Genomic DNA, 15868 nt, shown 5'->3' on the forward strand with positions numbered 1-15868 from the left:
GTCTACGTTCCCCCTCTCCCTAACCTTCCATTTCACCGATTCCTACTCATTCCTCAGGACTCTGCTTGGAAGTTAGCCCCTTGAGAAGTTCTCCCTGGCATCACTGTGCTGCTGAGTTGTGATGTCTGTCACCTGTCTGTGCCCACCCCCGGCCCCTGCTAACTTCTGAGAAGGCAGGGTTCCCTGCTGGACCCTGGGCACCGGCACGATGCTTGGTCCACAGCAGCGGCTCAGCAGACCTCCTTACCGGTGGGATGCCTGCTGGGGGAGAGAGCAGCGCTGGGCCCACAGCAAAACCTCCCCACATGCCCCAAACACCCAGCCTCCCAAGAGCTGTTCCCTGTTTATGCTGGCATTAGGGGAGCCCACATACAAGTGTGGGCCCTGGTTTCCTGGTCCTTCATCAGCAACAATCACACTTCCCCAGCGCAGGGGAGGGGCCACCTGGCAGCTGCACCTAGGTGAGAGCTTTGAGGTGGGGCGACACATCTCTTTATGGCTTCTTTGCTTCATAAACTGTAAAAACGCCAGAAGGAAGGAGTTTCCACACGGAGAATGAAGCTTGAAGAGACAACGCCTTTCACAGGGGCCTGCACGTGGTCTGAGGGTAGGCACGGCAGGGTCGGTCGGTCGGTCTTCTCCAGGGTCTGGTAGAGCCCCAGCCTCCCCCGGTCGGTCTCAGTGCAGCTGGATCCGCCCCCGCGGCCATCGGCACCGTCCGGAGAAGGGAGCCGACCGCAAGAGGCGAGGGCTGGGGCCCCTCGCTGGCCTCCAGGCTCACCAGTACCTCTGTATCCTGTCCCCTGTCTCCCTGTTCCCCTCCACCCCCCAGTTCTCCCCACCACAGCCCGTGTGATCTTCAACCGTACAAATCTGATAACGAGACGCTCACGATGCTAAGGGCTCTTGGGATAAAGATGAAGGTCCTGCTGGCCTGGCCCCGCCCACTTCACTCTCCTTACCGCTCCCTGTTCATACATGTGAGCGCACAACCTTCCTGCTCTTCTTCAAGACACACGTGCTGCCCCTGCCTGGGACGCCTCCCTGGGGGAGGGGTTAGTCTGAAGTGAGGGCAGGTTGGAGGAACGGGGCCTTTCGGGCTCAGCCCTCTCCGGGCGCCCCCTCTGCCCCTCACACTGGCCCCAACGACTGTGGCTACCAAACTGAGCCAAAGCCCCTCCTCATTTCACCATATCAGTATTCAAACCTGAGTTCCGTGTCTATCTGGTAATGACACCTGAACTCAGTGAAGAAGAGGGAGGCCGTTTCTGGTCCTCCGCAGAGCATCACAAACCCAGTCTGCTCCCGTTTCAGGCTAACCACACGCAAGGCCAAAAGCAGGCAAGCCAGGATGCAGGGTGTTCGCTGCAGGCAGCACCTGACTTGCACCTGCTGAACAGCCGAGGGGAAGCACTCGGTACCGGCGGCAGCTGCGCTGACTCCTGGTCACCGCCCCAGGCCGGCAGAGCCAGGACAGTGTCTGGGAACAAGTCACTCAGCCCCTCAGCCTCAGGCATGGTCTCAAGACAAGATGACCTACTGCGTGCAGCACCTTAGCACCTTGTCAGACACACATCCATAATCAAGGCTCGTTCTTTTTGTTTTCGGTTTTACTCTCACCCCTGATTCTCGCCTGTGGCCGTGAGGGCTGCTGGACCCTGCCCAGCCCTCCCCATTCCTGGTGGGGAAAAGGGTCAAGTTCCCACAGCACAGTGGTCACGAGGGCTGTGCCGCTCCCACACTCCCAAGAGGATTTTCTCTGCATTTTCTGTGCCAAACAAGCCATCCTTCTCACTAGAAAGGAGCCCCTGAGACACACTTGTTTGTCTCTCTTGCTCAGAAAGGGGGTGTCGTTTGCTCCCTTCGTCAGCTACGAACTTGAGGGGGAGAGGGCCAAGCTCTGGGTGGCACAGACACCTGCTCCCACACTAGGGTTGGTGGTGGGAGGGTGGACGGCAGGGTGAATAGACAGGAGGGCGGGGAGGGAGGGAGGGAGGGGTCTCATGTGAGGTTTTTTTTTTGGGGGGGTGGAACTGGCTTGTGGGCAGATTTTGAATGAGACGATTTGTTAAAGCCATTTCAGATTAAGTCTTGGTCTTCAGAGATGGTCCAGGATAAAGCATAGAATATTAAAGAAAGGAATGAGCTGAGAATTGGAGAGAATGGAGGCTTTAGGTACAGATTTTAAGAACAATCAATCTCTAAGTTCAATAACTGAAAAAAGAGAGGCATCGTAGGAATCCACAATGGGTTGAGAACTCAATATATCCTGTCATCAATGAGAAAAGATTATTTAGTAACAACGTGAAGGCTGACAGGTGACTGTAGGCCACTGTCCCCTGACTCTCAAGATGAGGACCACGCGTGCAGCAGCCCAGCCTCGCTGCAGGGACACGGGTGGTCGCCTCTCCACCTCCCACGTGCTGGTACCCAGCCCCTAAGATGGCCACAATGATCCTTCCCACTGCTGTTGATGCCCTTGTGCGATTCCTCCCACATCACACCAGAGCTGGCCTGTCTGACCAAAGAAGATGGCAGACGTGACATTGTGTCACTGACTTCATGCCCCACATCTAACCCCAGAGCGAACCCCACAGGCTCTGGCTTCCAGAATCTGACCATCGCCCACCACCTCCATCACTACCATCCGAACCACCACCGTCTCTTGTCTGGATTATCGCGAGCGCCTGACTGGTCTCCCTGCTCCCACTCTGCCTCCTTGGAGTAGCCAAAGCGATGCTGTTAACATACATCGCCACGTGGAACCCTGACCAAAGTCTTCTAAGATCTTCCCACCTCATTCAGAGTCAAAGCCAATGCCCTTTCAGTGGCCTCCAAGACCCTGTGTGACCTGAGTTTATCTCCTCCAGTGCCCGTCACTCACTCCGCTCCCACTACCATGCTCTGTCTCGGCTGGCGCCCACTGCACACCCCAGCCCTCAAGTGCGGGGCAGGCTTCTGCCTTAGACCCCATCTCACGCTCTTGCCTTTCCTCCATGGCACTTATCACAGTCTAAGGACATTACAGGATGCTCATTTATTTTATTACCTGTCTCTCCCCACGAGAATATAAGCTGTCTGCAGACAGCGCTTGCTCCATACTTCTGTTCACCACGCTAGTCTCACCTGGCAAATAGCAGGGGTGTAGCACACATCAGCAGACCTTGATGCCGATTCCAAGCAAGTGACGTGCACTGCTTTGGGCACTGAGGGGACAAGAGTGAAGGAGACCCAGTCCTGCCTAAGGAAGCCCCCCACGCCCCCTCCCCACACAGCAGCTCTCTGCCCAGCCTCCTCCTGACCACGGCCCAGCATCACCAGCCAAACCTGGCTACTGCCTGCAGGCTGGACCACTGCACTGAAGCCCCAGGCCTGAGCGGGTGCTGTTTGCGAAGAACTTTGGTTTCCGGAAACTAAGAGCACTGTGCCACCCTCCTTGGAGAGGGGCTCTGAGTGGAAGGAGCTCAGTGACAAGGGGCACAGAAAGCCACCGTCTGGATTATACTCCAAGTGCACATGAACGTACGGCAAGCAGACAAGGACCCGCGCTGTCAAAGGTAGAAACCGGATACCACTGGGTGTGTGTGTGTGTGTGTGTGTGTCCCCTCTTCCGTGCACCATCTCAGGACCACTGTCTTGTACCACTCTGTGTGTGTGTGTGTGTGTGTGTGTGTGTGTGTGTGTCCCCTCTTCCGTGCACCATCTCAGGACCACTGTCTTGTACCACTCTGTGTGTGTGTGTGTGTGTGTGTGTGTGTGTGTGTGTGTGTGTGTGTGTGTGTGTCCCCTCTTCCGTGCACCATCTCAGGACCACTGTCTTTGTTCTCAAGGGTGGGCTCTGACTTCCAGAAGAAAACCTACTCAGCTCTAGGCTGCTCTCAGCAGTGCAAACAGATAATTATCTGCTGGCTGCCTGGGAATTTAAGGTATCAAATAGATTGCTTAGTAATTAAAATAATGAAGGGAGTCATCAGGGCTGAAAGATATTTTTTGTCTTTTTAAACTGAAGACTCCAAATAAGGGTTTATGAACTGGAAACACCATCCTGATGAATCCGCCTCCTAATTACTGGCAGGCCAGTTGCAGGCTGGTTCCACATCACAGGCTTTGGGGTTCCTTTCAAGGGTCAGCCGCTCCCAGGGTTCCCCTCTGTGACTCCACCACACAGGGTCACAGAGGGCTCCCTTTGGTATAAGAGACCCGTTGATTTATTTATTCTCTTATTGCAGCCATGGACCTTCTGTGCTTTCTTCAAACAGGTCTTTTTATTCCACCGTCTTTGAAAAAAGCTAATAAAGAATCAATTACAAGAGATACGCACACACAGAAATTGGTATTTATCTAAGCAGGATATCTGCTGAAAAATAACAAAGACCATTAAACCACAGGTACACACAGTGAAGCCTGTCTGCTTAAGATCTCCCACTACGGATGTGAGTGCGTCCTGGCTCTCAAAGGAAAGGATCGTCCCTTCCCAGCAGAAGGAAAAGGAGTGAAGGGTGAGGCCATGGGAGCGGTCACCCCCTTGCCCCGAGAGCCCTGGGACCCACTCCATAACTTAGGATTTCCAGGAAATCTCTTGAGAAGCCATTTTCTCCCTGAGAATCTGGCATCACAAGAGCCAGAAAGTAGAACAGGGCTAATAATAACTTCACCATCACTACAGCCCTGGTTCAGAACTTGGTTTTATCTTTTTAATGGCTCTTTTCTGGGATAGCATCTTGTGGGTCTATTTGTGGGTGTTCATTGTGGCATAAATGTTATAGATCACGGCATAAACACCATTGCTTTTCCTAAAGAGTGCCAAATGCTACAGATCAAGTTAATGAAGGGACCAGGCTGGGGAGAATGACCAAGATCATCATGACTATGTTCTTTGCCAGCAACATTTAATGACCAAACCCAAACAGATCTTGACTGGGGTAGTTTCTTCACGATTGTTCATTATACCTTACATTTACGTTTTCTGCACTTTTCTGCACGTGTGCTGTATTTAGCAATAAAAAGGCAAAGTGATTTCATGTGCTGCCCGTCTAGAGGTTTCTGTGCTGAAATCACAGGACTGCCTGGAGCTCCCGGGTACATCTCTGTAGAAGTCACTGAGCGCGCGGCCTACGCACAGGCGGAGAAATGGAGGGCTTCCTCCCGCCTCCAGAAAAGGGAGTGCTTCTTCCCAACGGAAAGCTGGTCAGGAGATGGGAATGGACGGGAACCATTGCGCAGGGGAGCAGGCTTAGGACTCAGAGAGAACTGGGTCTGCCTCCGAGATCTGCCTCTTACTAGCCACGTGCCCTGGTGAAGTTATTTAATCCCCCAAAGCCTCTGTTCTCACCTACAAACAGAGACTCTTAGAGCGGCTATCTCAGAGAGCTGTTGTCATGGTAATTTGCTGACACACAGGTTCAGCCAGGATAGTGCTGGCTGTGGGTACCAGAATTCCCAATGCAAATGGGCTCATAGCACACAGAAATTTGCTGGGTCAAGTTGCTCTGTTAGGAGCGGGGCAGGCGAGAGGGTGGGCCCGTAGCTGGCCTGGTCTCTCCGCCTCTCCCTCAGCCCTGCTCTCTTACACGTGCCCTTCAGCTCCAGACTGGTGTCCACAGGCCAGGAAAGCATCCTCTCAGGGTGTCCCTCATGAGTGAGGAAAGGTCCAGAAGCACTCAGCTGCCTCACACGTCCCCGCACAGATCGCGGGCCCCACGTGGGTGACTGCCCATTTGACGCTGGTCCCTGTCACACTGCAGGTGCCAGGCGCTGGCCAGTGGAACTGGTGGAAGAGATGAAAGACCATCGCGAACTGAGAGCTGTCAGCTGGGGTCAGTGCCCCCAGCTGTGAGGGTGGAAGGACGTTGAGGAGAAATGCACACGTACATAAAACGTTCCTGGCATGGAATTAGCCCTCAAGGAATGGAAACTGTTATTGTGGTAGTTGTGTACATAACAGACATTTATTAGATGCTTCCTGATAGAATACACTGGTTTTTCTCTTCCTCAAAGGAGAGTGAAACAGCCGACTTTAAACTCAGCACGATTTCAGTGACTCTGCTTTTCCAGCCTCCACTCACCCTCTCTCCCAGCTCCTCCAGAGCGTGGCATCCACCAACAACGATCCCAGCGAAGCCTCCTGAACATGGAAGCAACTTCAGTGCCAGTGTGAGCCTTCGGCAACGGCATCAGAAACATGGTTTTCTTCTAAGCGAGGCTTGTTACTGATCAAATGCTCCCATGAAACTTTCATAAGGTTATTATAGAGCATGGCTTTCACCTTCTAATACTCAAGCTGTTTCGTACAGTCGCAAAGAGACAACAGAACCAGAAGCATTGATTAAGTGCTCCTGTAAATCAATACAAACAGCCATAGCCTTTCAGCCCCTGTAAGAAAAGTGATGCATGATCTTGGCCTCATCTGCTGGTCTCCAGAACTTGTGGTCAATGTCCCCACCACAGGGGCTGTCGCTGTGGGTTTCAGTCTCAGGGTTGGGATGGACTAAAGGAGGTCTCCATGGTTTCCAATGTGACAGATCAGTTTGAAGGGTGAAAGTCACCAATTTCAGGCTGTCCCATCAAGGGAATTTTAGAGACGAGAAAAGTGGACGATTCAAAAGGGCGTGTACGTTGCTGTTTAATAAGATATTGGGATCCTTGAAGGACTTTCCTCAGGTTCTCAAGAGGGCTGCATCGCAGCCAGGAGAGTCTGCAGAGCTCAGGCAACTAGATACGGCCTACAAGGCATGAGAGATGAATAATGCTATTCATCTATCGAGTCACATGTCCTGTTCCTGCTCCATAATCTCACTTATACCCTGGCCCTGAACCCACACAAACACACGCACACCTGTAGGCACTGCACTGGCCATCAGGCAAAAGCATAATTTCTCTCAGGAGCTCTACGACCCATTTCTCAGCAGGACTGTGGACTTCTGCTTCTTTCCATATCCCAGAATTCCTTCAGAGACTATGACTATTTTCCTCTGTTTATGGGATAGGACGTTTACTTGTTCAGAGTAATATTCCCAGATTCCTGTTCCTGATGTTCAATCCCCTCAGACACATCTTCTTTGCAGACACTGGGAGGCAAGCAGGGAAGGGGAAGTGGTAAAGGTCACGGGAGGGTAAGAAAAAGCAACCAACCAGCCCAACGAGGCAAAAAACCAAAACCACCAGAGGAAAATTCTGGCAGAGAAAAAAACCAGAGGAAACTTTGTACAAATAAAAATGTCTCCAACTCTTCGAAAGCCTTCCGCCAGCAGAGCGCTCACTGAACTTCGTGCTTAGAGGGTTACGCGTGTAATGGGAAAAAGTAAAATATACTTAATAAAAACCACCTGCTACAGTTTTTGAGAATTGGCATCCATTTCCCCACACTCATCCCTCAGAATACCTGACTTGGTTCTTTGCTAGAAACTATGTTCAGGATCAAAGGGATGAGAGAACTGGGAAGGGTGGCAACGCAGGAAGAAGGGACAAAATGAGAGACGGGCGACGATTAAAAGCCAAGCTGTGAGGGTGGGCAGCTGTGCCCCGACTGGGTCTGCAGGCGGGAGGTCCCCGCGGCCTCCCCACGAGCCCCTGCTCCGTGCGCAGCCTGGTAGCACGTAACAGGAGAAGACGTGGGAGCCAGCAGACCTGCAGTTCCAAGCGCACTCCGGGGAAAAAGCCGGCTCCACTGGACTCCTTCAGCTCAGAACTGAAAGACCTGGGGCTGTGCTTCCCAAGGCCAAATGGACACAGAAACAAGACGGTGGCCGAGGCTGAGTTCAGGAACAGACACGGAGACGTCCCGGGAGCCTGCTGAACACGGAGGCCCCGTCTGGGAGGCGAAGGGCAGGTGCGGGAGGGCGTGCGGGGCCCTGAAGACACCGCTGGACGGTGTCAGGAACACTGATGGTTCTCACCCCAGAGATCCTGGGGAAACGCTGCCCCTCACCCGCCCCGGCTGCTGGGCATTAAATCCTCCGCGGAGTAGGAAAGAATCCGAGGGAGACCTAGCGGCAGCAGGAGAGGCCCGGTAGCCCGTGACGGATCCAGCAGGTTGTGGCGGATATTCTGCCTCCGTGAGGCTCCCTGGTAAGGAGGACAGAGCACCGAGCGCAGAGTCCCCGACATTTATTTTCTCAAAGGCCCTGCCTGCACGAGACAGAGGTGGGGAATCCAATGCCACATAAATCCTGGAGCAGCTTCAGCAGGGCAGGGACGAAGGAGGTGTCCCAGTCCTGGCACTGCCCTGATCAGGCATCTGTTTGCCACGGGGGCTCCCCTTTGGCCAGGTGAAGCGGGCGATGCTGCCCTTTCTCAAAGCTGCAGGTGCGCAGGTAAGCGGAGACGCCAGAAACCAGCATCTGGAAATGTGGGTCCTCTGTGGCTCAGTGACAACACGGGGCGGGGGTGGGGGGTGGTTGTCAATATCCTCAGTGGGGTTGCTTAAACCCACCTGGAGGATTGTGCTTTTTCAAGAAAAAGCACCTGGTAGAGAATAGAGGAGAAAAAGACACACAAAAATTTTTTAACGCTTTGCTTCATATTGTAGCCACTAATTTTAAAAGGAGAGACCAACTCACTTGGCACTTAATTTCGATAAACAGACGACCTGGCTTCTGCTTCCAGAGACTTAGAAATTTCCGTTGCTTATTTACCCACCGGGAGAAATGAAAATGGCCTCGAAGGTCCCAGGGGTCTCAAAACCACCCAGGCAGCCCCTGACACCAAGAGCCCCTCCACCAAATCTTCACAGGTTCCTTACTTTGAAGGAACAGCATAAACCCTCACATGTATTTTATCATGCCTTAGATGAAATGGTTTCAAAGGGCCCCAGCCCATGACTTAGGGGGACCTCGAGACTTCTTCTACTGCCACCAGGCACGTGCTCTGGACCAGACACAGGTGCATGTAGGGGGCTGGCCTGAGTTTCACACTGGATTGAAATAATTCAGTGGTGGAAAGTAAGGACTCTGGGGTCCTTTAAACCTTGCTTCAAGTCCTGGGTTTGCTCTATGACCTTGGGGGAGCTATTTACTTTTTCTAAGCCTCAACTGCTTCACCTGTAAAATGGGGTGAGTAACAGTAACTATTCTGTATAGCTGTTGAGAGGATGAAATAAACTAATGCAAGGAATGCATCTAGCGGGGTAGCGGGGACACCAGAGGCCCCTAGAGCTGGGAGCCGGGAGGCCTAGACCCAGCTCACCTCCCTCGCCTTTGCTCTAAAATGCTGTCAACACGTGGCAGCCGGAGAGCCCTCCTGCCTGGACCCGCCATCCGGGTAGGAACTCGCCCACTGCCCGCCTGGGCCCAAAGCCCAAAGCAAGGATTATAAAAGAAGACCTAGAAGGGAGATTCCTTTTGACTAATACTCCAGGATTTTGCCATGAGGAGTGAAGTAGTCAGTGAGCCCTAGAAACACGTATGTCTTGTTCACTCTGAGCTGGTCCCACCTCCTACGCACAGGTTCTCAGGGACCCCAGGGGCCCGAGGCCACAGTTCCTCCTCCGAAGCAATTTTAAATTTACTCTCAATGTAAAAAACAACCCAGTGCTGGGACTTCCCTGGAGGTCCAGTGGTTAAGACTTCGCCTTCCAATGCAGGGGGTGTGGGTTCGATCCCTGGTCGGGGAGCTAAGATCCCACGTGCCTCGCAGCCAAAGAAACCCAAAAAACATAAAACAGAAGCAATACTGTAACAAATTCAATAAAGACTTTAAAAAATGGTCCACATCAAAAAATCTTTAAAAAAACGAAAAACAACCCAGTGCTTTGGTTTTCACTACTGCCCCCCAGGGAGGGAATCTGTCAAACAACAGGCCCGGGTCCCAACTTTGCCAGAGTTGGAAGTGGCTGAGCCCGAAGTCAGGATTCTTGGGGTTTTTGTTTTGTTTTTTGATTCCTGCATGGATCTCAAGGGCATCATGCCGAGTGAGAAAAGCCAATCGCAAAAGGTCACATACTGAGTGATTCCATTTATATAGTATTCTTAAAATGACAAAAAATTAGAGAGATGGGTGGTTGCTAGGGGATGGGCGGTGGGGGAAGGCAGGCCTGTGACCGTGAAGAGGAGCCCAAGGGAGAGGGTTTTCATGGCGGCACCGTTCTGCAGGAGCCGGCGGCAGTGCTCACGCCGGTCTGCACACGCACGCCGACACCCCCTGCTCGGCTTCTCGGGGAGCCATCGTACCGGTATCTTTCAGTGAAAGGATGCCATTTGCAGCAACATGGATGGACCTAGAGATGATCGTACCACGTGAAGTCAGTCAGACAGAGAAAGACAAATATCGTATGATATCACTTACATGTGGAATCTAAAATGTGACACAAATGAACTCATCTACGAAACAGAAACAGACTCACAGACAGAGAGAACAGACTTGTGGTTGCCACGGGGGAGGGGGAGTAGGGGAGGGATGGAGTGGGAGTTTGGGATTAGCAGATGTGAACTATTATATATAGAATGGATAAACAACAAGGTCCTACCGTAGAGCACAGGGAACTATATTCAGTATCCTGGGATAAACCATAACGGAAAAGAATATGAAAAAGAATGTATACATGTATGCATAAGTCACTTTGCTGCACAGCAGAAACTAACACAACATTGTAAATCAACTAGACTTCAATAAAAAAATAAATAAATTACAGTTATATTTCCAACAACAGGACAGCGTTAACTTCCTCAATGTTGGAAATTACTGAGCTAGAGGTTCGGATTCTTGTTTGCTTTTTGTTGCTCTTTTTTGGGTGGCGTGCGGTGAGGCCATCTTTCATCGTATCTGAATTTGGGGCACTAGGGTGTTTTAAAAGCCAAACTAAACTAGTGCAGAGATAGAAGCCACACAACCCAACCTACTTCCTGGTGCGTTAGATTCTGCCAGTTCGAGGTTGCCTAGATCGCAGATGTTCACCCCGAGTAGGGTATGAATGATGGAAATACGTTTCAGCATCACACACACAATGTCGCCCCCGCCCCCGAGGTTTCCCAAGGGCTGACGCCCTGAGACTTGGCACCAAGCACCACCACACCTGCAGCCGTGGCTGAAGGCTGTTCTGTCACTGCCCAGGCTGCACTGGTTGTGAAATATTTAAAATAGAACTCCTAGGGCTTACAAGACCTTATTTTGTATCCTAGAGGACGAAAACAGAAAACGAAAAGCAAAACAAATGCACAACTCTTTGATGAAAGTTTTATACTTTCAGGAGTCTTTAAACTTCTATTTTTTTCTAAATGTAGGGCCTGTGATGAGTATTTTGAATTTAACTGTTGGAAAGAAATCTGTGACTAGCTTCGTGACTTGTAACTAACTCTTCTTGCTGTTACCATATGGTGTTTCCTTTAATAAAAACATTTTGCAGAAATAATGATAAAAAAATTACTTCAAGCTTCTAAAAAAGTTAAGATGTTTCTGGCAATAAAAACACTCCTTATAACCATGTAGATAACTTTGCATCTGATAAACAGGAAAAATTCTGTTCTCCTTGTCACTTTATTTCTAAGTAAAAATGAGGTACTGCACTGTCATTCATCCTGGGACATTTTCTGAGTATCTTCTTATTCATTGACCTCTCTCTAGATTTCAGGAATGTACATTCAAGGATCCTGTTCTATTCACATATCTGTTATGACCCCATTTCCTTTGCCTTTTTGCAACAGAACAACATATTCTATTTCTGCAGAGCTTTGAGCCACACTGTGTGTCAGTTCTGATGGGTTCAGCTCCATGCAACAGGAGAAGCTGAGCCGGCTTCAAGGCATTAAAAACTTCTGGAGGTGCAAGGCCAAAGCAGCTGTCTGGGATGCCAGAGGGATCGGGACCCTTTCTTCTTTCTGCTTCACTGTCCTTAGCAAGCAGGCCGCCATCTTCATGCGCATCCCCTAATGGCTACAAGACAGCTGCTCTGTCTCCAGGCCTCACATCAGCACTGTGGACAGAAGGGCGGTAAAAACCCAAAGCGGCAGGCTGGGCAAAAAGGCTTCCGGAAACCGCATCCAGAAACTTCCGCTTCTTCTTATTGGTCGGAACTGGGCGGCATGGCCACTGCCAGGCCGAGAATAAGAGAGCTGTGGATGAGGGGTCAGGTCAGTGTCGCTCACACTGCTGCAGAAGGGGGGCTCGCCTGCCCTCCTGCGGGGTCTTACCTCTGAAGTGCGTCCTGTTTCTTGCTTCCCCACCACTTTTTAGGGTCCCCGGGAGTGGTCCCCAGTGTGTGTGTAAGAGGCTTTGGCTGCTCAGTTTCCCTTTATAAGAAGTAACCGTGTGATCTTGCTTCACTTGAGCTTGATTGTCTTGCTAATGTGTGGTACCTAGGAAGTTTGATTTCATTTCCTTCCATTAATTCACAGGGCAAAGTGAAAGTAGAATGGGTTTAAATCAATGTCTTCACCCTAAATAATCCGGCTTAGTGTGGAGGGAGGGAAGAAACAGCCCCGCGTACTAATGGGAATTGTAGAGACAGGAAAGAGACGAATGAGAAGGAATGCACATTATTCTACCTCACAGAAGCCAGAGCAGTGGATTGGTTTGCTGTGTATTTAACCATCACTCTCTCTCTCTCTCTCTTTTTTTTTCCCCTCCTCTTACACTTTAATAAGCAATTTAACATAAATCCTAGGTCTTCCTTAGAATGCCTGGTACCTGTTTTGACAAGGTTCATATACAAGAAACATAAACAAACCTTCCTGTACCATAGGCTTCATTATTAATTTTACTCATTACAGTTAATGAAAAATCAAACGCCCAAATGGCTGGGCATGAGGTGGGCAAATAAGCTCTCCTCTCCTTAGATCAGAAATCCTATACGAAGGAAGATAAATGGTTAGGGCTCAAATAGGCGGACGATTAGGTATGCCTGCTTAAACCACCCACTTTACTGACACTTTAGCTCAAGCTGTCATCTCCTGACAAATCTGCCTACTGTTTGGATGGAGATACCACCCTTCCCTACCTGGGAACCTTGTTTCCAGACTTCCTTGCCCAATTGCAAGTGATAGCTGGGTGGCAGCAGACTCAAGTACAGATCTTCACCTTTCTGCATGAACCATCATTCTCAGATAACGTTCCCCTTTGGAATGAATGCGGGGGTTCTAGCAGCTATGATGGCTTGAAATTTATGAGTTGAATTCATTCTGGTCTGTAATTAAGGATCTGTAGTCATCTCTGTCATAAATATCCAAGGGTACATGTAGTAAACAAAGAAACAAACCTGGAGGTTAAACTGGAAATATGTTTCTTGCTTTTGTTTCAAAACTAATACTATCAGTTGGGTTTTCTGCATTTTAATATAACCCACCACTTATAAAGTCCACAGTTCCAGCTGATGGGTCTTTATGGGAATAAATGCGGACTGAATCTTCTTCTAAGAGGCTGCTTGGCCCACTGGGTGGGTCTTTGTAGAAAGGAAGTCAATGGATGGAAAAAACCCCATGTTTTTAGAGTAAAAAATCCCCCCCGCCTTTTCAGGCCACGGTCTTACAAAGATTAAAGAAAATGTGCCGTGAAATTCCCTGCTATAATCTGAAACGAGCCAGGACACACTTCACTTAGACTGGAAAACGAAAACCGTGTGACTGACATAGCTTCAACTTCCTCTGCTGAAAACCAAATCCCATTTTCACGGGTGGGTATTTCATTCATCTTTGTTTTTTGGTTTTTTAATTACATAGCAGAAAGTGCTACTGTAATTTCCTCCCTGTGTAATGACAGCATTATTCATCAAGAAGCTTTTAATTCTACACAGCAATTGCTTCTCTTCAAAACTCTGATTTCAATCTCCTCAGAGGCAGAAGGGTATGATTTTTTGACCTGAGGGTTAATTATCTGCAAACAAGTTAAAATCACACAAAACCTCATCCTGGGAAAAGGGAATCCAGGCATGACCTTCAGGCTACCTGTCTCGCTGCCAGAGGGTGTGGAGCGCGGGTGGCCTGGCACCCCTGCCCCGTGGATCCCTTGTCTGTCCTGCCAGACTGCACCCCGCCAGGGAGGCCACGAGCGCCTCGATCTCGGCTTATCTTCAGAGCTCAGTTTCTGGAGCGTAGGAAGGACTCGATAAACGTCTGCAGAAGTGACCTGAATTGAAGGGACAGTGAACGGAGGAACAGGCTTTGAAATATCCCTGATTAAAAAAAAAGTTAAGTGTATGAAAAGGCCCTGTTTCTGGACAAACATAAAGAGTGGAGCGATGAGGAGACTCACTAGGGGCCGTTTGCGGACCAGGGATGGGGCTGGGGGGGGGCATGGCCGCCCAGCGGGACCCGTTCTCCTCTTCCCAGACTCTCCTCTCACAGCCACACCTCCAGGGACGCCCGCTCCTCTCCCGAGCTTCTCCAGTTCTCTCTTAGTGGCCCAACACTCACTTATTCATTTGTTTTATTTTAATTCGGAAGCCTTTCTGAACACAAGTACGCTCGGTGCTGGAACTCGGGGGAGTGGGCTGGAGGGAGACAAGGACCATGACAGCTGACACCTGAGGGCCGGGTGCCGGGTACCACCGCCTGCACGGCCCAGCACGAACCCATCTGACACCCATGGCCCCTGGCGGCTGAACGCAAGGTGGTCCCTACCCTCAAGGGCACCCGATGCTGGCACTCAGCGAGTGTTGACCAATGAGCTGTATTGTTTATGAGGCTTCGGGTCCAGCGAGGAAGGATGCACGTTAAGAAGCAACGCAGAGCGTGTACAGAGCTCCAGAGCAGCGGAGCGCGGGAGGGGCCGGAACGCTGAGGCACACGGGATCCTGGGGCGGACTCTGTGATGGGGGCGCAGAACCCCAGGGAGGAGAGCCGGAGAAGGGAGGCAGGGGCTGCTAAGGGGCTGCATGGCCAGGCCACGCTGCAGCCCAGACGACACGGGACACTGGACACATGGCGTGATAAATCACGCTGGGACATGGAGAAGGGAGAGGTCCGCAGCCGCGCTAACGAATGCTGAGGTCCCGAGATGGGCCAAGGGGCCCCATTTTTATGATCTTCAATTTTTAATGGGAAAGGATGTCTTAGAAGACAGACATCAAACAGCGCGCCCCAAACTGAAAGCTCCACGGGTCTCGATGGATTTCACTGCAAAGGGACTTTGAGCTCCAAGTGCACAGTACAGCCCCGCTCTGCCCTCTGACACAACGTGACCCACAGAAGGATGTGCAGGAGATCAAGGGCAGGACAGAGGGAAACTGTTCATTAAAAACCTCGCTCGCCGCGTGGGAGCCGTGGCTTTGAAGCCGGGGGCCAGAGCTGAGGGTGGGGTGGGGCACATGGAGTAAAGAATGATCTAGTCCAAGACGTCAGTAGTGCTGGTGTTGAGAAGCCCGGCTTAGGGTGATTTAGGTCAACCCCTTGGGAAACGGGCAGGTTTTTTGAGGGTAAGTGAAGGAATATAGTGCGTAATTTTATACTTGGAAACCTGTGCTTCAAAACCAAGCAAACAGAAAACAAAAACAAAGCAGGGAAGCCTGCTGCTTAAAAGAGTGAGGGCAGAGGCACCTGTGAATGACCCGGACCCCATCCCTCCGGAGGGAAGAACGGAACTCTGAATCTATAGGAATACACTGCACGGTGATAGATCCTAAAACTTTTCAAAGAGAAAAATAAAATGAGCACATATGTCATCTTTGAAAATACAAATAGTTGGATGCATGTTGCCTTTTCTGAACAAAGTTTCTCTGTGATTAGACTGTGTGCCCCCCCCTGCCTGCTCCCCCCAATTGCCTCAGGTAGCCCCTGCTCCAATCTCCTCAGCCCCCGGTACTCTCTGCCAAGTCCAGGCCCGGCCCCAAGGCCAGGCTCTGAGACCCCTCCGGCCGGGCTGGAGCTTGAGCTCCACATAGGCTCAGGGTGCCTGGCCCGCTGCCCTGCCCTTGGGAGTGCCCAGGACAGACAAGAGCCCTGAC

At 50.9% G+C, this 15868-nt stretch overlaps 1 protein-coding gene across 6 annotated transcripts in view; it reads right to left on the reverse strand.

The window, feature by feature from the left end:
• Positions 1-15868, reverse strand: part of FARS2 (phenylalanyl-tRNA synthetase 2, mitochondrial) — a 397991-nt gene that overhangs the window by 20362 nt on the left and 361761 nt on the right. Inside the window, exon 8 of one of the 6 annotated variants that reach the window (XM_057554779.1) lies at positions 13956-14052. The exons of the other annotated variants lie outside the window; for them this stretch is intronic. Within the exon in view, the coding sequence (XP_057410762.1) occupies positions 14004-14052 (49 nt within the window). The 3' untranslated portion in view covers positions 13956-14003. Of the gene's footprint in view, positions 1-13955; positions 14053-15868 lie in introns of those variants that run through there. 6 annotated transcript variants of the gene reach the window in all.

This window comes from Balaenoptera acutorostrata, chromosome 10 (genome assembly GCF_949987535.1).
Source record: "Balaenoptera acutorostrata chromosome 10, mBalAcu1.1, whole genome shotgun sequence".
NCBI classification, from domain to species: Eukaryota; Metazoa; Chordata; class Mammalia; order Artiodactyla; family Balaenopteridae; genus Balaenoptera; species Balaenoptera acutorostrata.